Below are 22578 nucleotides of genomic sequence, written 5' to 3'. Positions count from 1 at the left end.
ACTTAAGTTTTTGGTTCAAATGGAGCACAAACATTTATTAATTGCAATTTATTTTGTTGCATATTTGGGTGTTTGATATGTGATTACATCTTTGATTTGAAACTGGTTTTGGGAGGGGTAATTGAGACTAATTTAAAAGCTTTGTATTGTAATAAACCGAGAATGCAAGGTGTCTTTTAGATGAAGCTAAGGAAATTGCAGAAAATGAAACAAGGCATCGCGCAGGGTCACATATTTGTTATGCTAAAAATCTATTTACCAAACCTATTAATTTATGCTTTAAGTTTCCTTATTTCTCTTCTCACTTTTGTGTTGAATATTAATTGCAGAGTTTCTTCAACAGTTCGAAACGTTGGTTACTTTTGTCATTGAAACCTTACCAAGTAGTTTTTTCTAGCTCGCTTAATTTCGATCTATTTCATCAATTGTTTTTCTAAAAGCAACTGTCACAGCTGAATTTGCCAATGTCACTACCCAAAACTAAGAGCATTTCTTCAGACGTCGCCAGTCTCGTCTAGATTTCGCGCTGTAAGCGCAGGTAAATCGGCGCTCAACTGTTTCCTGTTGTGTGACTGGCACTTGAGTTGCATTTGTAATTGCACTTTACTTCACTTCAGTTCACTTTGGTTGGGTTCAGTTTGGTTTGGCTATATCCCGTTGTCTGGCTGTCTGGCAAAACAATTGCGAGCGCACCTAAAAGTATGCTACAACACTGAGACAAATTGATGGCATGCTTCATTGCTGCCGCTGCTGCTTGCTGCTGCTGCTCCCGGTTAAAGCCGCAAGCCCAGTCCAAATCTCCCTGCTGCAACTGATGTCTGCAATTAATTATCGAAAGTGGGCGCGGTCGTCAAGTGGGCGGAAGTAAGTGACTGCCTCTCGGGGGCTTGGCTATCTGTTACGTGGGCGGCTCCGCGCGAATTTCAGGGCAATCAATGTAAAGAGTGGATATATATTTTGTTTTGGCTGGCCAAGAAGTGCAGCACGGAACCAGGCACGGACAGGCAAAAACAGACAGAAACAAAGACAGAGCTCGGGGCAAAGACTTCGACTCAGTCGCAGCTGGGGCACGTGTCTGCCTTGTGTTTTTGTTGGGCTGCTGCAGGTGTAAATAATTGAAAGATAGTTGCTTTGTAATTAAATACACAAGACAATACCACAGAACAGAAGCGGAACAAACTGTGGCTGGTCTGAAGTAGATTTGTTCATTAGGCAAAAGGACTTACTGTTTATTATGGCAAAAGCAAAGTCCACTTACCTGCAAGCAAACGAAGAAAGAGAAATAGTTGAGTAAAATGTTTTAATTAAATGGCTTTTAATGTGGTATATATATGTCAGAACGTACGTTCTATTTGTTCAAAAGCAATGAAAATTCTTACAATATTATGACACTTCAATTAATCATCATGGCAAACAATAATACAAATATGTGCTCATATTTTATGTAAGCCAAGCGACAAATATCAAATGGCAAGCGGAAACCGTAGCATACTTGAGGGCGTATGTCGTGTCATGAATGCAAAAACAAAAAACAAGAAAAATGTATAAGTAAAGGAATATAATGCAAGTGGCAGGCAACAAACAATCGAAACGAAGCCTGTGGCAAAGCAATAAAAAGAAGCGAGCGAAGCGGATAGGAAAACAAATTAAAACATTCCTACGCCGAGGACATACACAATAAAACACAGCTGCAAGACGCGCTCACACACACACACACACTCAGGAAATACATATTGCACACACAAAAGGCGCAGAAGACATCCCCTTATGGGCGTACACCACACACTGGCTCAAAAGAATGCACGGCCCTGGCCAAAACAAAAGGGCAACCGGAACTGCGCCGCTGAATTGAGTCACTCGCTAGGCTCGTTGAACAAAATCAAAAGGACATTCATTTATAGAGTTGCCGCCTGTGGAAGCGGGGAGGCAGGCAACTCCGCTAGGTAACAGTTGCAAATACATTTTGTGCCATTTGTTTGCCTTGCTGCTGCTGCTGCTGCTGCTGCTAGTGCTCGTGGGCGTAAATATGAAAGCCGCACACACAAACGCAGATACACCAACAGACACAGAAAAAACTGTTGCATACCGCGCGGCGCACCGTTGCTCATTTTATGGCTGGCTACCAGGTTCCTCCTGGACTCGAGCCTTTGCACAGCTCGCCTGCCTGGCTGTGCATTGTTTGAATGCCGGTGCATAAAAAAACAAGAAAATCAACCGTGTAGTTGCTGGCACGCCCCTCCCCGCAGCCCATCCTGCTCGACTGCCAGCAAGTTGTGCAAATATTTGTTTAAAAACTTTACGTTGAAATGCATTTGCGGTTGAGTGCCAAGCACTGTGATGCTGCCGAAGTGCCGAAAAAAGTTGAAAATGGTAAAACTGAACAAGCCGAAAAAAATTGCTTTTGAGTCACAGCCCGTAGACGGGCTAAATGTAAGCAAACAGTCAAAATGTCTAAAGTGTCGCCTACTTTTTGGGGCGGATCATGAGCATATTGAATGGCTCAACAACTAATGCCCAAGACTGGCAACAGCTTCCAAATAGTAGCCTGTTGCAAATGAAATCTCGACAAATTTAAGTTAAATTTAGTTTAAGTCCCGCATTTATTATAAGTTGGCGAACGGGCAGGTTGTGATCTTATATATGTGACCTATACAAGCTTCAGATAGGTGATTTCATCATTAATGCTCAATATCATATTACAAACCTGACACAAGTAGAATGAATAATTGGTATACTTACAAAATATATAAAAAAAAAATTTTAAAAATGCCCAAAATGTTAGATACCTCCACATATTCCAGTTATTTCCATTACTATTGCCATTAAAAGCTAAACATAATAGACTACATTTCTATTGCACGTCGCACATGGATATGAAATAAGCTGTAAGTAATCGAATGCTATCCGACTTTTAGCTTCATTTGTATATTAGACAAACATGGCTGAGATTAATAGCCAGGGCTAAGAATAGGCAAAACTGTTTCCAAGTTCGCCGAAAGTTCGACAGCAGATCAAACAAGACGCTGCCAACTTTTGAATGTCGCCAAAAAGATTGAAAGGAAAACGTAAGCTTCCAGGCCCGTTGATAATCCAAGGCAAGACCCAAGTCAGTGCGTCCTCCCATGCATAATAAACTGGGCTTTACAACGTTAAGCTGTCACTCAAGACACCCGTCGGCACACCCTCGCCCACTCAAGAGTCCGTCGACTACTCTGCTAATATTTGAACGAAATTTAATGTATCAATTAAAAATTATGAAGTTGACTAATATGTAAGAGCACGTACCAAAGAGGTCGAATAGAGCGACGTGCAGGCGGGTGGCGCAAGAAACATGCCTTGCATTAGCGCCCCACTTGGTATGCGACGGTTTTTTTTTGTTATTGTATAATATAATGGCTCCCGGACCCGGGCACTAACGCTGGAGAAGGAGCTGAAGCCAGACCAGGCCTGGGCACGGCCTCGCAGGCTGGGTCTTTGGTCCAGGACTCTGTGTGTGTTTACCAAAGGATATTGCTGTGCATATTGAAAAGCAACAGCGGGGCGAAGGACGTCATTGGACGTAGCTTAACGTTGGCGTGGTCAAGGCATACTTTCAGGGGCTACTGTCCTGCCGGCAATTATGCTGCTGCGCGCGTATGTGTGTGTGTAAGTGTGTGTGGGTGAATGGGTGTGGAATTATCGTCAGTGGCAGGACTTGCATCTTAATGGAAATGGATTCAACGGCAATTAACATAAGCAAATATATACAACGGGTTCGCCTCTCACAGTCACTATGTGTGACTGCGTTCGTGTGTGTTTGCAAGTGTATGTGTGTTTACGTGCTAGGCGTTTGCGGTTCAAGGCAGATAACTGCCAGCCACATGAAGCATACGTGTTCTTGCTGCTGTAATGGTGTTATCATAAGGTGGGCGGGTTCTTTGCGGTTACAGGCCCTCTCTCCAGCCGCCCACACAAAGGCATACACAAGCACACACACACACACACACACACACACATGAAGAAAAATGGCTCTTTTAATTTAAATGCAAACACGTTTGGCTTGGCCTCTGGATTTATGTGATAATCGTTTAAGTGAAAATTTAATTGCATACTTTATGTATGGGGTTTTTGCCAAAGATCTGATCTAAGGCTTAGGCTTTGGCTTATGCCTGCTGCGCCCTGCACACAATAAAGCAAAATTTATGTAATTTTTAAGTAAGCCTGCGAAATGGACGTTCTTGCTCAGCCACACACCTCCTACACACTCGGGCTTAATTGTAATGACAGCGCGCCTGAAAGTATGCAATAAATTAATGCAAAAGTCATTTAAAGGTGTGGCCGGGCACTTAAATAATGGCCACATGAGATATGCGTATCGCATTCTCTCCCGCCCCGCTATGCTCTGCTCTGCTCAGAGGCCTAGCTCTAGCTTAAGTCGCATTTAAAGCTATGCAAATATTTCAAATTGTCTTAAGCTCGCATATTGATGGCCCCGTCGTTTAAAAGTCTGCAAAGGTTTTATGCATTACGGGGATTACATGTAAATAGCCGTCGGGTTCGCCGTCCCAGTTTCCGTTTTATTAATATGTTTTATTAATATTTACTTAGGTCAGGCCACGGACCGACAAAATGCGAGATGAAAGCTTTGCTGGAATTAATATAATATAAGATTCGTACATATTGCTGTTAATAATATGGCTCCCCCCCGCTACAGTTTCGTTTTAGGGTGTGCGCTTCGTGTTTGTTTTAATGTAGCTCATAATTGCTTGACCAAAGGATTTTTTAATTAAAAATATTGTAAGTCGTCGCTGCTCCACGTCCACCCAGCCCGTCTCGTGTGCTAATAATTTTAGCGCGCTCTGTTTGTTAAAATAATGAAATTTTTAATATTAAAAAAAAAAGAAGTGGGCAACGCTCAAGCTGCGCACGCTGCCAATATTTGCTTAGCAAGGGGGTCTACAGAAAGCGCTCGACATTATATTGTAATGTTATCCATAGGTCAAACAGTCGAAAGAGCTAATGAGTGTGCTATGTGGAATTAGTTACTTAATCAGCAATGGGTTCTGGAGTGCAAATGGGTTTTGCATTTGTTAATGTACAAGATATTTATGAAATTTAAATCGATGCAAAATTTCGTCGACTTTTTATCACAAAATCAATGAATTTACGCTACTATTTATCATTTGCCAACACTTAAAGCAATATGGCTATGTTTTACACCACTGATAGCTGACAATCTGCTGTTGCTTTAGTTTTCCATCAGATGCTGTCTGCACATCAAATTAATTTGCATATTATTCAGTAAAGTGCCCCTCGCTGATCGGCTGCCGGTGCTAGCCAATCAATTTGTTAAGCCCTTGATGGCCAATAATGCCTACAACATGAACGCAGCTGCGCAATTGAGCCCAAACGGCGGACCAATAAATTATGTGGCAACGCCTGCGTCTAGGCTTTGCAACAACATAAAAAGGAGAAGCGAACTTAACATAATTTTTGCAACTAATCCTGCGGCCGGTTCTGGCGCCGAATTGATATTTATATAAACAAATTTAATGGCAAAATAATGGAGCTGCAGACCCAACCCCGTGCCATGGGCAGGCGTAGGGGGCGTGACACGGTCAATTGTTGTGACAGAGCGGCGCTTGCAGCAGACAAATGTCGCACAAATTAAAATCAAACGCTAAGCTGGGGCTTAATTTAATTATACAAAAATAAAATGTCAGTTACTCAATTAAATTTTAATACAATGCGCTTTGACCCAGGGTTGCCGGCTCGTCTCGCCCCGCCCCCAACTCAGGCGTTGTGTCCAAGCGCTGAGCTAAACTAACATTTGTCCTGGCAGAGGACAACGTGGGTTTGGGTTGGCAGCCGTACGCAGTAAAAATAAATTTTCATTTGCAATTTCAATCAGCGCTAATCCTTGGCAAGCGCATGCGGCCGCTGGCATCGTATCCTGCGCTCCTTTTGGCCCCGGCAACGCCTGCTGCGTGATTTTTGTAGCCTAACTGCAGGCGGCATACGATACGGAGCGGGAGGGCGAGGAAACGAGGCTGGGCTTAAAAGTGCAAACAAAATTAAGCACGTACGCTGTGGATCCGGGGCCAGCATAACCCCAGATTAAAGCTGTCCAACTGCGTGAGACACAATATATCCTTATCAAGGCCCGTTGCTTCAGTGCTCACTGCTACGATTCGTCCTGTGCCTGCGTCCGGACAGTTGTTTGCGACAATAATTCTCAATTTAAAGTGGCCAACAACGAAGACACACAATGAAAACATTACAAACGCTCCGGTACTGTGTGCCAATCCCCCCCTCCGCGTCAGAAGCATCCCCACTCCAACCACCTGCACCCTCTGCAGTAGCTGGTAGCTGCTGGTGCAATCTAATCCCTTGTCGATTAAGTAAATGCCTGCGACGTTTGTTTTGGACATGAGGCGAAATCCACGTTGCTGTCTAGTCGAGTCGGAGGCACTCGAATGGACAGCTACAGTTCATTGGGATTAAAAGATTTTGTTAAAAATTTTGTTATTTGTTGCATACTTTGCGGCGCCGCCTCTAATCGCCTGGGACGCAGTCAGTCACAGAGCCCAAGACGAGAGCCAGTAACAGCAGTTACAGCTTTGACAGTCATCAAGTTTGTCGCACTGTAGTTGGCTAAATGAAAATTGAGAGCGGGCTATGTGAAAGACAAGTATGCCCCGCAGGGCCCCTAATGTATTCCATGCTGAATTCTGTACACACTCGCATTTTACATTTTGAAACAGTCGCGTTTTGACAGCTGTCAGTTTTTGTGGCTGCCGCCTCATGAAATATTTATGGCATGCAAAAATGCGTAAAACGGCAAATTATTTTAATTTTCTATTTGAGTTGTTCCCGCTACTAATTTCTAGTTGGTTTCGGTTCTGGGCATTCTTTAAATCGCCAAATGCATATATATATACACAAACATATACTCTAATGGGAGATTTTGTTCTTTAAATATAAAAAGAGACTTTATGTAATATTTTAGAATTACTTTTATGCCTTAGGCTGAGAGATTTGTTTTGTGTCTCGTGTTTTGAGGAACAGCTAAAAGATTTTTCGCTGCCTTAAACTGGATGAGTATCGTATCTTCTATGACTGCTGTGCCTTCCCGCTCGGTAATTTATACTCTGATATTACTAATTTTTGGTAATTTCCTTAATGTCCTTTTTTGGTATCTGTGCGTCGCACTGCCGGAGCAAGGAAGTGAGCCAAGCTGAAATAACAAGCTGAGCCCCAGGCGCTGATAGTTGCTTTACATGGACGTTCCCATAGCTCGGCTTGTTGTTCCACTTGCTCTTGTTGTTCTTCATGATGGAGTTATTGTTGTTGTTTTTGCTGCTGCTGTTGTTGTTGTTGTTGCTGCTGTAACCCTAAAAGTATTCTGTGCCTGGTTTGGCATGGCGTATGTTTGATAAAAGTTCAAACCCTGAACTTTGCGCATGTTTAAACAACGCAAACGCAAAAATGCTGCTGGCTATTTTAGTTGCAGTCCCCGCCTCCTCAAGCCCCCTGTACAACACCGCACCCATCCTGTCAGCCATTGTTATTTGGCAAAAGTTTGCGAGCAGCTCATGTGTGTGTGTGAGTATGTTTGAGTGTGTGTGTGCGTGTGTGTATGTATGTGCTTACGGTAAATGTTTCTGTACAGTTTTGGACGCAGACACTAAGCCCCCCAAAATTTAATCTCTTAAAAAGTGTCTAGGCTATGCCCAGCGCATCCTTTTGCCATTGTTGTTGTGGTTGTCGTTGTTGTTGTCGTTGTTGTTGTTGATACGGAAATATTGTTTGTGACGCACTTTTGGCACTAATGTCTGCCGACTTCCGTCTATAGTTTTTTAGTGTTGTTGTTGCTGTTGCCCGGAGCAGCAGCGCCTTAATGCTTTTTAGCAGCTTTTCCTTTTAGTGTGCTGCAGCTTTAGGCTAGGCAACTTGATTACAGTTGATAGTTTTCGGACTGCGTGTTGTTATTTTGTTTTTTTTTTTTTTTTTTGTGTATGTTAAAAGTCAAAAATGGTTGCGAAAGTGCACAGTTCGGACACAAAGTTACTGGCGAGATAGTGCAGGGACTTTAATTGCATGTAAGCGTTGCAAATCGAGGCTGCGGCTTGTGGAAATTGAAATCATGCTTGGCACTTGCATGAAGGGTTAAACCTGCAACCAAATATGCTTTGTGCTAAATAAGACAGGTTGATACAATGGCCTTCACTCCTCATAAATTTAATGAACTTCCAAACGAACTTGGAAAACTCAAATGTTCATGAAAAACGTTTAACTAATCTTAAGCTTGCATAATAGCATTAATTAAATGAGAATAATATTATTAACAGAACACTTGAAAGCCTCATTTTAACAGTTTTCTTCTGCTTTACACAGTTTTAAGCCCTTTGTTCCGTTTCAAGTTGTGGACTACGCATTACTCATACGCAGGGCTGGCTTGTGCTTTCTTCTTACACTTTTAATTTATATTGCACTTAGAACTTTGCACATAAATTTGCCAGCTATTTTGCATACTAGCCGCTTGCTGGCGCCCAATAAATTCGCTCGATGTGTTTCACTCTATTAATAATATCATTTCGGGACAAATTTGTAGTGGGGGCCAATGCTAATGACATGCCCAAACGTTTCCGTAAGTCGTTATCACAAAGGCAAAGTCATTATTATAATGCCAAATAGCCCCCAAGAGAGAGAGAGAGCGAGAGAGAGAGAGAGGGTCGGAGGCGAGAGCGAGCGAAGCACTAAGCACATCATCTATTTAAAAAGTTGACATAAATACAATTATAGATTTGAGCGCGGGCGCTGCGAAAATGAAGATGAAAATAATAAAATCGAACAAAAATTGATGTCAACTTTCGGTAAGCCGAGAGAACCAAGAGAAGAGCACGGGCGGAGCGTGGAAAATCAACGAAAACTTGAAGACGGCGGCAACGCTGGCGACGACCACGAAGCAGAAATGCCGCCATTAGAATGAAAGAAAACTGCTGCGCCATTGAGAATTGAACTGCGGGCTTTCAACTTGGCCCACAAGGGGCCAATGGCTGCGTTGGTGTGGGAGCGTGGGGGTGTGGGGCGTAAATGACAAACAAACAAGCGACGTCCGCCTTCTCTGCGCTCGACCACGTCCTCGTTCTCGTTGTTGTCGCCGACGTCGACGTCGTCGTCGTCGTCCTGGCGCAGATAAAAAGAATTGTCAAAGCGCCTTAAAAGTATGCAATGCCAGCAAAGTAAGCTGCAAAATCGACAAGTACAATGCTGACAGGCAATTGCTACAGTTTTTTTTTTTTGCCGTTGCTGTTGTTGTTCCAGTTGTTGTTATTGTAATAATAATATCGATTCGGCATTCTAACTGAAGGTATAAAAATTCGCATGGACGTAACAGTCCTGCCGAATGCTGCCTTGTCATCGCCGCCGACCGTCGCCGGAATTCGTTAATAAAATTTTATTGAAATTGTAGACAAGCGGCGAAAAACCGACGAAAACGATGACGACGACGTGCAAAACAAAACCAAAATAAAAAAAATAATATGAAGCCAGAGAAAGAATAAAAGAAACGAGCCAAAGGCAAAGGCATAGCCCAAAACGAAATCGAAGCCGCGCGCGGCCAGAAAGAAAAGCAATTGTCATCATTGGCACGTAAACGTTGCCAGAGAAAAGGGCAAGGGGTGAGCAGGGTATTGAAACAGCGAAGGTGGCAGGCGGAAGACCGGAAAAAGGCTGGCCCTTAAAGTTGAAGTGTTTTGGCTGCGCGATAAAAATCTAAAGCCGCCTTCAAGGCGTACCAGGGTTGGGCTTCAGCATAGTTGGAAGCTTTAAGAGCGTGTGCAACACCTGCGGGACTAGTTGCCACAAAATATGCAGCACTATTAACTTAAAAGCAATGCCACCAAAGCCAGCACAGCTGACAGTGCCACAGCGCCTCAAGGTATGCAACAGCAGCCATAGCAGCAGCAGCAGCAGCAGAACAAACAACACAGTAAACTTGACAAGCAGCGCAGAGACAATGCCGCAAAACTTTTGTCACAAAAAAAGAAGAAGAATAACAACAAAAATTGACAACTTTTTTTTTGTTGGCCTGGCAAAGTGAAGTAAATCAGGACAAAAAGCAGACTATTTCAACTATAAATAAAATGTTTATGCCGGAAATGATATCGAAGGAGTTCGTGTTCCTGCTTGAAGTTATTCGCAAGGAATTCTGTTGATTTTAAGGATTGAAATGTTTTCCTTACAATGTACAATAGTTGTTCAAAAATATATGTACAATTATTTAAAGCCATGAGATCAATATTTTTTTGGACATGTACGTCTCAGTTATTTTAACTAAGCATATTCTTACAATTTTATTTCGGCAACCCTCATGTGAAATTTTAAAAATTTGTTAATTTAATTTTCTTTAACGCCAGTTTAACATTTGACCAATGCTCTGAGGCCATAACAGATTATTTGGTTTTCTTTCTTTTTTTTTTTAATAAATCACGTCAGCATTCAATTTCTGGCAAGTTCGTGTGCCTCATTAAAGTTTATGCTCAGACGTTGTCTGCATTCGCATCCGAATTGAAGTTTGCTCATCATTTGCTCTGGTCTCTGGTGCAGTTCCTGCTCCTTCTGAAGCAGCTGCTGTTGCAGTTGCTGGAGGCAGTGGAACGTGCCCATACATTGATGATGCGGCCGCCATTTGTAGTGCGCGCCGTTGTCGATTCAATAAGGTTTGGGCTTATGCAAACAGACGTGCATTAAATTAAGTAGCCGCCGCGTCGGACGCTACTTGCAGTTTGCAGCTTCAAGCACGTAGACAGCGGCCAGGAGGAGCCAAGCAAAAAACGAAGAAAGTACCAGAAAAAAAATAAATACTATGTATATATATATATATGTATGCAAAAGACAATGAACGTAAATGCAGCTGGTGAAGCGAACAGTCGACAATGTTGTTGGAGAGGGGCAGCTGCATGGTGGGCGAGTAGTTTGAATTGGCTGGCTGGCTGTTTGGCCAATGCCTTGGTCTTAAGCAAGTCTATTAAAATTGTTTATAACGTTATACGTTTGGCAAGTTGGGCAGACAGGTTGCCGATGGCAAGTAGAAGATGGCAACAAATTGCAGCGCAGCTGCAACCGTTTTTATGTTGCATACTTTTTCGGTTGCCGCACGCGACATGGCCATGTCATTTTTAATGATGCACGCAGCGCGTTTCCTACACAAAAAGCCGGAAGTTTTGCGCTTTTAGCAGCCATCAGATTTTTATGAGCCGCGTCCACGACGAAGCACGATGAAGCAACAGCCATTACGATGTGCCTTTTATGCGCATAGGAAATGTGAGATTTTTATTTCGAGCAAAGGACACTTTTTCTCCAGATATTCTTCAGTTACTTCTACTTTCTTTATTTTTTTTGCGACAAGTTTTTAATAAGCAACTTGGCGACTTGGCTTAAATTTCCGGTGACTAAACCAGAAATTTATAGCTCCGTTTGCTGCCACAAGGATCGAGCAATGAAGAGGAGCTGGGCGCGCCAGTGGTTCAGTTTTGGCTTAAACGAAACGTGATGTCAATAGCAAACAGTTTGGCAAAAGGTAGCAAAGGTATCGCCACCTAAAAGTATACTGTGCTTATTTATATACCAATACACACACACACGCGCGCGCACACCTCACACACTGTCTGACTTGTGTGTGCGTGAGTGTGTGTGTGTGTTGGTTTGATTGCGTTTTGCCAGCGTCGTGCCAATTTCACTGTCAAGATATTGAAGCAAGAAAATTAGTTTACTGAAAAAGTGGCTTTAGGCAGGCTGCTCTTGCTAGACGCCAGCCCGAGCAGGGTGGAATGCAGAGGCGCCAGTCTGCAAGCAGCGCCAGAAAATTATATGTGGCAGCCGCTGTTTGGATTTGCGCCGCTGGAACAAAATTGAAATTGATGGCAGGCTGAGCAAGAATCTCAACGCTGCCAAATCAATACCGAGAGGGGCTTGCGCTGGTATTGGGTACGTTCTGCCAAGCAGATTGGCCCCTTGGCATGTGTCTAATATGCTAAACATCACTGATTTAGTGGTGGTAATGGTGATTTTGGTGGTCGCCCTGCCACGCCCCTGGGTGAAATGCCGCAAGATTTATGTAGTCCACCAAGTCTCTGCCAACATATGCTCAGGCACTGCGAATGTGTTAAGCAGCAACAAATGAGTTGCGAAAATGCAAGTACAATAAGCTAAATGCTCGATTAATTAGATTTTCTATATAATCTCAAATATAGATGCTAATGTTATACAAATATTAAGCTTGTGCAGCCAAGCTTACGACACAAATGCAGCTTAAGGTAAGGTATATATGTGAATATCAACTTGCCTGTTGGAAAGAGTTTAAAAATTCAGCTTGAGAGATATGAAGAAATCAATTTAAACATGCCTATTTTTATATGTGTATTAGCTGTAAGCTTTCCTTTAAACTAAAACTCTGCTCTGATTATATAAACAGATTAGCATCAGTAAATAAAAGTTAAAAAAAAGTAAATCAAATTGCTATCGAACAGCAAATAAAGACCATCAGGTTTTGTGCTAAATAAATGGCGACACCTCAACAATATCAAACGAAGAATTTTGTCACGTCGCGCTCATTATGCTGCATAAATACGGTTACAGCTACTAATACAAATACAAATACGTGTAACACATGTCGTTTAAAGGCAAACGAAATGATGCACAGCTATCATCAAAGACATTTTCCAGCTGCCAAAACGCGCATTTAAATTTCAAATTAATTTCACATCGTCATGTGCAAAAAATAAAAGAAGCAAATCTGCAAGCTGACAAGTCGCAGAAGAAAAAACTGAGAGGAAAAAATTGCAAGAGCGCGAGAGAAACAAATGTTACAGACTGGGCCAGAGAACTGAGACATCGTTTTCAGGGCAATAAAAGAAACTGAAGCTGAACTGTGAAAAAGATGTGAAAAATGCCAATGCCAACGCATCGCGGCACGTAAATACGTTCCGAGGGGTCCGCACCAAAATGATATGCGCGCTGCCAACCTGTTTTCGCAGTCAGTCAGAAACGAGCGGCGGCAGCGCCATAAAATATGCAAAAGAAACAAAATTTTCTGCGCGAGTTTCGTGCTGTTTTTTCATACCCAGTACACAAAAATTAATAAAAACGGGTTTAATAAGGAACCGGAAATCTTCAGTCTCTCATTATCGTTTCAGGGATTTGTTATATATCTATCTATAGCATTGCTTAAAATATTGAATGTTATCTTTTGTATAATAGAAAATGATAAGTTAAGTTTAAGTTTAAGTATAAGTTTAATTAGGAGAAAACCTATAGCTAAGCTAGCCTCGTAGGAAGGTGTGTAGTCAAGAGGCTCAAGAGAAGATCGTTTAAGTATCTCATCCAACCACGACACATTTAATTGGAATCAATAAGAATTTACAGGGTATCTAGCAGTTGCGCACTTGCTTTGCCATAGTTTTCGTTGTGGCTCATGGCTGAATTGGCGCAACATATGCCAAGCGCCAAGTGTTATGCTACAGTTTTTGCTTGGGCTGCTTTGTTTTCAGCTCGCATCAATTATGCTTTTATTTATACAACAATTTCGACTCGTAAAGCGTTCAATTTTCGTCAGGCAGACGCATCGCTTAATGTGACTTGACAAAAATGGCGTCCAATATGGCGCAAGTGGGCGGCCACGGCTAGCTGGGAATGGGCTGTAATGGGGCTGGGCGGGGGTGGGCTGTCTTTACGCTTGAGCGGCACACAAACACACACACAGATCTTGGCAAAGACTCGCACCTTGGCAAAGCCAAGATGACGACCAGCAGACGCCCGGACTCAGTTTCTATTTTAATTCACACGCCATTGTTTGCCTGTTGTTGTTGTCGGTTGTTGTTCGCTGTTGCTGCTGAGCGCCTAAAAGTAGACGCAGTTGAATTTCTAATGTGCAGCAGCTGCGAACAATAGAAAACAGGAGAAAAACTCACAACGCCTCGCTGTTGCCTGCCAGCCTGATTGTGTTTTCGGCCCTGTCGTTCTTGTTATCGTTGCTGTTATTGTTGTTGTTAGTTGAGAGGATGTGTGGGTGTGCGTGTGGTGCGAGTGTGTGTATGTGTGGCTGTGTTAGCGTGTGTATTTTATTCTCCTTGAAGCTCTCTAAAGCATGCTTATGTGCGCGTTTAAGCAATTTTTAAATCTATGCAGTGAAAACAAGCCACGCCCAATACATACACGCGAACACACTTAAAGCACCTGAGATGCAGCTAAGTACAAATTTAAGCAAGTAATTTGATAGTATTTATATAATTATAGAACTTATTGCGAATTCACATAATGAGGCATGGTATATCAGGGCCTTGGCTTGAGTACTTTGCTTACTCGAATAATATTTGCTTTGTATTTATTTCTTGTTGCCTTTGTAATTGGATACAAATTAGGCGCTTCCCTTTTACGCATATCCGAGCTTATTAATTTATTATAATCTTGGAGAAGTTTCGCATCGCTTTTGATGTTTTCTGAAGCAGACGCGCTTTTACCTTTGAGTAATTTGAGTGAATTTCAAGTGTGTTTTTTTACTGTGCTACCCAAGTAAACAGTTGGTTTGTTGACTTTCAACCAGCTGGCGAATGCAAATGTTCTAAGCAAATGTCAACCCATTTGCGACCGCGCCCACTGTGCAATGCAAACAATTACTGCCCAGAAAACCAACAACAAAAGCGAGCAAGAAAAAATGCTAATTGCCTAATTTATTCGGCGTTGGCACAGCCAATGTGCGGGCGGTTCGCTCTAAGTTTTTGTGTCACATTGGCTGTAATTTAAAATATTTATTTATGTATTTCTCCACCCTTGACTCTCCTCGATACACTCTGGTCAGTCACTTGCTTTGGATTGCTTTGCAGCTGCTGTTGCTGCTGCTGCTTTTGCGGATGGCCATTTTTGCTTTTGCTGGGCGCTTTTGCGCTTCGCCAGTCAAAAGCATTTAGAGAGCCGGCTTTAATGCATGCGCGCGCTTTCATTAACAAGCAGCCACGCCCACTGCCAAAGCGCCCGCTCTTCTAAGCCGCATTTACACACAGCACTCACACACACACACACACACAGACACCTAGTGGGGGCGAAAAAAATCGCGTCAGCGGCTTATGCAAATGTGTGGAAAAAAGCGAATGTTGTGTTGAGTGAATACGAAATTATTGTTTACAACTGTAAACTTTTCAATACCCTACAACAAGACAGAGTCCATGCGACCAGGTCAAGCATTCGAATCGATGCAATCTAATAGATAATTTGCATTTCGAGGATTTATCATAAAAACTTATTTTAAATATCATTATAGTAAAAACATAAGCAGACAAATCGATGGAACTCATCAGACATCTCTGTTCGAGAACATAACATTAATATAAACGAAATACTATAAAATTTATTTTTAATGTATGTTTCAAAGGTCTGTTTAACTTGTTATTAATATTAATATACACAATATGAATATCAATTCAAGAACAACATTCAAACCTCAGCATCAAAATTTGTTCGAGGTCAACTAATTAGTTAGATAAAAAGAGTATGCAGCGCTTCGGCTTGGCGGAATATATGCCTTGTCCAGTTTTTTCTGGGAGGGCTTCTGTTTAGAAAACGCTTGCAAACCGCACTAAAAGCGACTTATAACATGTTGAGTGCCAGAGGATTAACGGCAAGCCGAATGCATGTTGGGTGGGCCAAATAGAAACTGTCCATGCTGCCCAGCGCTGAGCAGATCTGGTTGCCGGACTGTAAATTCCTTTTTAATGAGTGGTGGTTGCCCAATGTGCGTCAGTGGAATTTGGGGGACGGGGGCGTGGCGTCCATAAGCTGCTTAAGGTTTGGCGTAATCAAAAATTTTTTAAAAGCTTTTTGTGGTACATCCACATGAAAGCCAAGCCTGTTCGTCGAAACCAGAGCAGAGCACTGACGAGATGAGGGACGTTCGGTGCGGCGGGGCGGGTAGAACCCGAAAAAAACTTTGTTAAGCTTGAAATTAACTTGCGGCTTGTCTGCCGTCGCTGCTGTTGCTGCTGCTGTGCCAACTTTGACGCCTGCAGGTAGGCAATCAATTTTTTTGTCCTCATGTTGATGTTGTTGTTGTTGCACTTGGCAATTTGGCTCTGTATAATTAATATATGCAGGAGCTAAAGTGTAGCACACTTTTGTGCAAGCTACTAAAAATTTTATACAACAGCTGCCGCGTCGTTTTGCGCTAATTACCTGGCTACCAGGACCAGAGTCGTAATACCAAATTGCAATTACAACTGCCAACTTGGCAGCCGCACACCCCGCCATGCCTAACTGACATTAAAATGCTTAATGTGCAGGCAGGTAAGAAAAAAATGAAGAAAAAAACAACAAAATTACGCGCTTTTAAAATTACAAAAATAAAAAACACAGAAATTGCTGCGCTCATTTTCTTGCTCTCCAACCTCTCTGTGCACACTTTCAGTTTTTTTTTTTGCCTTCACGCTAGCTAGCAATTTGCCAGAGTCGTCTTTTGGGGGCGTTCTTGTTGCTCCTGATGCTGCTCATCTTGAAAATTGCCCAGGTGAAAAATTGCAGCTGTCGTTGTTAAGCTGTGGGCTTGGGTATGGGCGCAGCAGTTCAGACATGACAGTCATGTAATGCTCCCGGCCAGACGGGCACTGGGCATAATTCAGAGTGAAGTGCAGTTGATTGTAGGCCTGCAGCAGTGCATGGGTTAGCGACCAGTCGGGTCAGTCCCTCGTCTAGTGAAAAAAGTGCTGCGAGTCGTTAATTAGAAAGCAGCCAAAAGGCAAGCAGAGCATGTCAGATCATAAAAAATAGCCATGAAGAGCATAATGGTTGCATCAGCAAAAGAAAAGTCGGATATCAGCATAAAATTACTGTTGTATTAGATCGCTTATAATTGACTCACTCACACACAACACCTCGGGGCACGCTTTGATTTTCTGCAATCAGCTGTAAAATTTGACGAATTGAAATTGACTCAAGCCAAGGTCCAACTGTTTGCTTGATTTGGATTGCATTTGGATTTATATTTGGGGCTGAGCATTGCCGTTTCTGCTCGGTTTTATTTATATTGGCTTGTAGTTGCGCCTCACTTGCGGCTATGTTTTTGAAGTTTTTACCCGTATATTTGTGAAGCAGTGATGCCTGATGAACGCTGTGGCGGGGGCATCGCTCATCGTATTGCCTGAAGTCTCCATTTTTGGGGTTGCGTTTGTTTGCCTGTTTTACCGGAAAGTTGTGTTATTGTAAAAAATGTGTTTGTCCTGCGGCATGGTTGCATTGATTTTGCTATTCCTCCCAAGCCAAGCGAAGCTATGCCTTGGCGTCAGCCAGCTGTAATTACGCGACGGCGCTGAGCTGGCGCCATCATCATCATCAGGATCTTCATTATCATCAAGAAGTTCCGCCTAAGTAAACACATGATTTGGCTAGGGGGCGCAGGCAGCGCAAAGCGGGTCGTTTGTTTAAAAACGCATCTAAATTGCAAATTAAGCAACAAATTTCATCAACAATATTTGAATTTGAATTTAAATGCGACAACGAGTTGGGCAACACGACTGAGAAGCGCGTAGAGAGGCGGCAGCGAAAGCAAAGCCCGCAAATAGATACACACACACACACACACACACACACATACACACTCACACATATACACAATCACATAAACCGAAAATGGAAAATTCGCCTTCGCCTTTCGTAAAGCCAGGCAGGCAGCAATCTGAGTGGTAAATAAAGCAGCAGGCAGGACTAGGAGGATGAGCCTGAAGAGGAGAAAGCGGCCAGGATTCTCGTACAGAGTACTTGCTCTGCACTCTCACACAGAAAGCGAACGCAGAGGGAAAGAGAGTTGACTTGGAAACGAACTGTTCGCTGCACTGATGTAAACACCAAAAATACAACAATGGCAACCATTTCAGTTTGCTTTAATCCCCCCTCGCCCGCTGGCGCACGCTCGTTGACTGGTTTTGTATATTTGCCTGTGTTGTTTGTCAAAAGAAGCAATTTACGTGCAAAATAACTCAAGTGTCATGCAAATTTCATTTATTTTCGCACAAGAAAAAATAATTCCCGCACCGCGATGAGGCCAGAGCAAGCAACGTTGTCATAGAGCACATAGTACACATATACACGTCTCTACAGACAAGCATACATACATATATATATATATGTGTGTGTGTGTGTAGATTTAAATGTATATGTAGTTATATGGCATTTTCTTACAAAATGTCTGTATAATGAAGTCACTCGTCGGAACAAAATCGTTGCACAAAGGCAAGAAATAACTTTTAGGCGGCTTCTCGGTTGTCAAACAATTTGATGCTGCGATTTGTGTTTTTTTCCTTGGGTTTCCTTTTTTTTTAGAAAATTAGAGCCAAGTGTGCTCTTGATTTTCCATTGAAGTGGTTCACAGGAGAATATTATAATAATAATTTCTGCTCGCTATTTAATTTAATTCGAATTTATTTAAAGGACGCGGGCAACGCAAAGTTGGGGTCGTGTCACTTGAAGCTTAAATCAAGTTTGTTAAGTACTTTGGCGCAACAACAACAACAAACGTAGAGCTGTACAACCGCTGTACAGCAAACAGGCAGAGCCTTAAGTACTTCAGGTTGGAAATTTCATTAGTTTGACATTGTACGCACGCACACACAGGCACACAAGTGCATGTCCATGACAAATGAGAATAAAATTGTGTGAAACGTGAATAAAAATAAAGGAAATATAAGCTCGACAAATATTTAGGTCTTCATGTTTTTAACTTGCCAACTTGGCCAACAAACACAAAGCGGCGTGGGAAATGACAGCAAGGCGACAACTTCAACATCAACGTCTACTTCAATTTCAAACTCAAACTCAAGCCTAAACTCAAATTCCAATTCAAATTCAAATGTTGTTTCGCGACAGACACGTCAGTTTAATTGAAATTATGTGGGCATTATATATATACTATTCATTTGTCAGTTGAAGTTGAGAAAAAAAACAATGTAAAAAAGAGAACTTGCTGATAATTTTCGTCGACGTTTAAGCAGCAAGCAGATTATATATTCAACATATATTTTCAGTACGTATTCATATTAAAAGTTTTTGCGGCACTTACCGGCATAGTTTGGCTTCCGTGTAAATTGGTTATTGCTGATTGAGCCTCCTGTTGGGAACCGAATTTAACGAAAGCGCAGCCTGAAAGTAAACCAAGTAATTTATTTTAGTATACACTCAAAACAAAACAATTCAATTTGCGCATTTTAAAACTGATTTATTTTGTGTTCGCATATTCAGCGAAGTAGCTTGAAGCTACATTTTCTGTTTAAGAGAGCTGTTTAATGACAAGACTCATGTGAAACTGTTGCAGAATGCTGCCACACATGTGCGCAGCATTTAAATAAAATTTTAAGTGCAATTAAAAAACATTTTCGCCAACGCACAAGAATCGCTCAGTGCGCTTCACCATGGAAAACCAACATGAAGCGCCATCATCCGAGCATTGGCATCCGAGCATCATTCCAGCAGCAACAGCAGCTCCCAACTGGGCCCATTATATAACAATAATAGTCGGCCGGACGGTGAATGTAAAATTCAAACCAAAAAATACATTGCACTTGGCGCTCATTATTTTGTAATTTGTGCGCCAGCTGCTTGGGGGCGCTGCCAATGGGGCGTGGCCAGGCAGCGTGTTGGCGCAACCATTGGGGCTTCATGCGCATAATTATTAAAAATCATTTATGCTAATTTAATATACAGGCAATAACCACAAAAGTGTACAACAACAAAAATGGCCAAGTTTATTTTTTTCTTTCAAATAAGAAACGTTGCTTTAAGTAAGGTTTTGTTTTAAAATACGTTGGTGGAAGGAGATTGTCAAAATGAATGATTTATAACATAAGGTTTATATGAAATAAGTAAACAAATACTTATATCTATCTTAGATGTCAGCTTCTAGACGAAATCGTTGAAACTCAATACAGTAATAATAATAAATAATTAATAATACATTTTATATATTTATTAAATAAAATATATATATATAAAAAAAAAAAACGAAACCCGTTTTAGTTTTGGGAATAACTCTTTTTTTTAATTTAAATATCATACGAAATAAAGAAATTTGTCCATTTTGAAGGCATTTTAAATCCCATTTGGAGAAAGTTTACAGTTAGAAAACGCACAAGCCCTAAGAAATTAATCTAGACCCGAGTTGATCTCGGCTTATAGGTTAACCTTCACTCGGGCATTGTGCCTTGGGCAATAAAGGCAACAACAATGTTGAAAATTAAGACCCTCAAGTGGAGGAAAGCACACAAAAACAGAAATGTAACATGCCCCCTCTATGCGGCAGTTGTTCTGCCTAAATTGCGACTGTGGCGTGGCTGTTGCTGCCTTTGTAGTTGCCGCTGCTGTAGTAGAAGGTGTGGGGCATGTGGCATGCGGCATGCAGTGCGAGCGCGCAACAAATCCCGCCTAAAACCATGCAACATGCGAGCTGACAAGCCGTAAGGCAGACAAGCGCAAATTTCGCGTGCAAACAGGAACAAGATTTTTATATTTATTTTTTTTTCGCGTTGCAAATGTACAAAAAATACAGTGTAAAAAATTCAAGTGGATTTTTGTTTTGCTGCCACTCTTGTTTTTTCTTTTGCGTTTTTCATGTTTTGCGTATGTGTGTGTGTGTGTGTGTGTGTGTGCGTTGAAGTGACAACAAAATCCTGAGCCACACAGACAACAGTTGGACAGTCCCACAGGCTGGGCCAGGCATTTGGCAACAGGCGAGGGGGCAAATCAGCGTTGCTAAACAATAAAAAATAAAATATTTTGTTGCCTGTTAATCCACAACATTGCGACGCAGAGAAAAAGAGATCAACAGAGGGAAAAAAATACACGAAAAAATTCGGAATGCCAGGCCGAGCAACAAAAAAAACAACAACAAAAGCTAAAAAAGCAAAGCAATTGCTAAGCATTTTTGTAAACTTAAATCAAAGTTGATTTTGTGTGCTTTTTTTACCCATTTTTTGTTGCTTTTGTTTGTAATTTTTGTTGTGCTTTCTTTTTGTTCCATATTTTGGTCGCTTTTGTTTATGTGAAATTCATTTTTCTTTGCATAACTTGTAAAAAGAAAAATATTTTCCTACGGTCCTGTGGACTTTGTAAGTTATGCAATCCTAAAACACCTTCGTTAATTGTGTGCTCTCTGATAAAAAACTAGGGTATTCTATTAAAGAACATATCTCATCCAAGCTGTGGTTATATCGAGCATCTCTTAGGCCTAACTAACTTAACTAATTTGTATTTCATTTAAGACATTAAATATACTTACTATACTTTGTCCAATCGAAGAATTTTTTACTGATTAGCCTCAACTAAAGTACTTCAACATTCATTAAACATAGAAGTTGTTGGCAGTACACCGATTTATACTTATTTAGCTAGACTTTTTCGTAGACTTTTTTGATTATTTACCTTTGCAGGACGTCATTTGTCTGCGCTGACGCACTAACTCGCATTAAGGCTAATTTGTCGAACTTCAAGTCATTATAATAATTAAAAGTAAATTAGTCAGGCAAAGAGGTAAGGCAGTCAGAGAAAGTCCGAGCTAAAAGTCAACTTTTGCTTTGATGCAGACATTGAATTGCATTTACATACAATCAACTAGAGCGCCGGACACTTGCTACAATTAGGCGTTGAGTCGGGACGTAGCACCTGCCCTTTAAGTTAACGAAGATGCACGCTTTAATTACTTAAGCGTCGACAAGCTGCAGCTGCAACTGAAACTGTAGCTGGAGAGCTGCTGCATTCGGTATTTACCTGACTGCTATCCCCTGACTTGGCAATTAGTTGAAATTAAAATGTGTGCACTGCCGACAAGTTTTTTAGCGACAGGTTTTTTCCTTAAGCAAGTTCCGTTGAAGCATGAAATGAAGCAGCCAACTGTCAGCGCGAGTACTCAGCTCAAAGTCTAATGACACTTTTTAATCAAATATGCTAATGATAATGATAATGCGAAACCAGCGGGCTCTCATTTAAATGAAACTCTCTTCAGCAGTAATGACCAGTTACGATCTGAGGCTGCATTTACTTGGAAATTAGCAGAAAGCAAGCACATTTTTGATTTATTTAATACAGAAATATTAGTTTTAATATAAAGATAAATATCTACAACCAATCCGACTGCAAAGCTATCAAACTGTTGAATCACAACCGACAAGGACCGAAATGAAGCTGTGCGGTTTCTCTCTTTCTTGGCAACGAGAACACATGTGATTATATTTATGGCACGGATTCACATGGCAGACCCTTAGTGACATTTGCAATACAAATTTCGGAATGCTATTAATGTATGGGCTCTGCCACCGAAAAAATAAACCGGCCATGCTATGAAAAATCGCCGCAGGTCAAACACGTAACCAAATTGTGCAGCAACAGCACCGGCAGCAGAAGGAGCGGCAGCAGCATCAGGAAACAAGGATAACGAGCGTGTTGAGCCCCTGACTGGTGACCATCGTCTGCGGGTCGATACGTTGCTGGGCTGGTCGGTCAGTTCAAGGGGTTGGAGAGAGCAGTGCCAAAAAGAGAGAGCTGAGGTTGATGCTCGTGTTATGGCCA

At 41.7% G+C, this 22578-nt stretch overlaps 1 protein-coding gene across 18 annotated transcripts in view; it reads right to left on the bottom strand.

Moving 5' to 3' along the window:
- Window positions 1–22578, bottom strand: part of LOC6623466 (CUGBP Elav-like family member 4) — a 322828-nt gene that overhangs the window by 30772 nt on the left and 269478 nt on the right. For all 18 annotated transcript variants that reach the window (XM_032434332.2, XM_032434339.2, XM_070208199.1 and 15 more), the window contains one exon: window positions 19082–19161. In XM_032434332.2, coding sequence (XP_032290223.1) covers window positions 19082–19161 — 80 coding nt within the window. The remainder of the gene's footprint in view (window positions 1–19081; window positions 19162–22578) is intronic.

This window comes from Drosophila virilis, chromosome 3 (assembly GCF_030788295.1).
Source record: "Drosophila virilis strain 15010-1051.87 chromosome 3, Dvir_AGI_RSII-ME, whole genome shotgun sequence".
Classification (NCBI taxonomy): domain Eukaryota; kingdom Metazoa; phylum Arthropoda; class Insecta; order Diptera; family Drosophilidae; genus Drosophila; species Drosophila virilis.
This window is presented reverse-complemented; position numbering and strand designations above follow the sequence as displayed.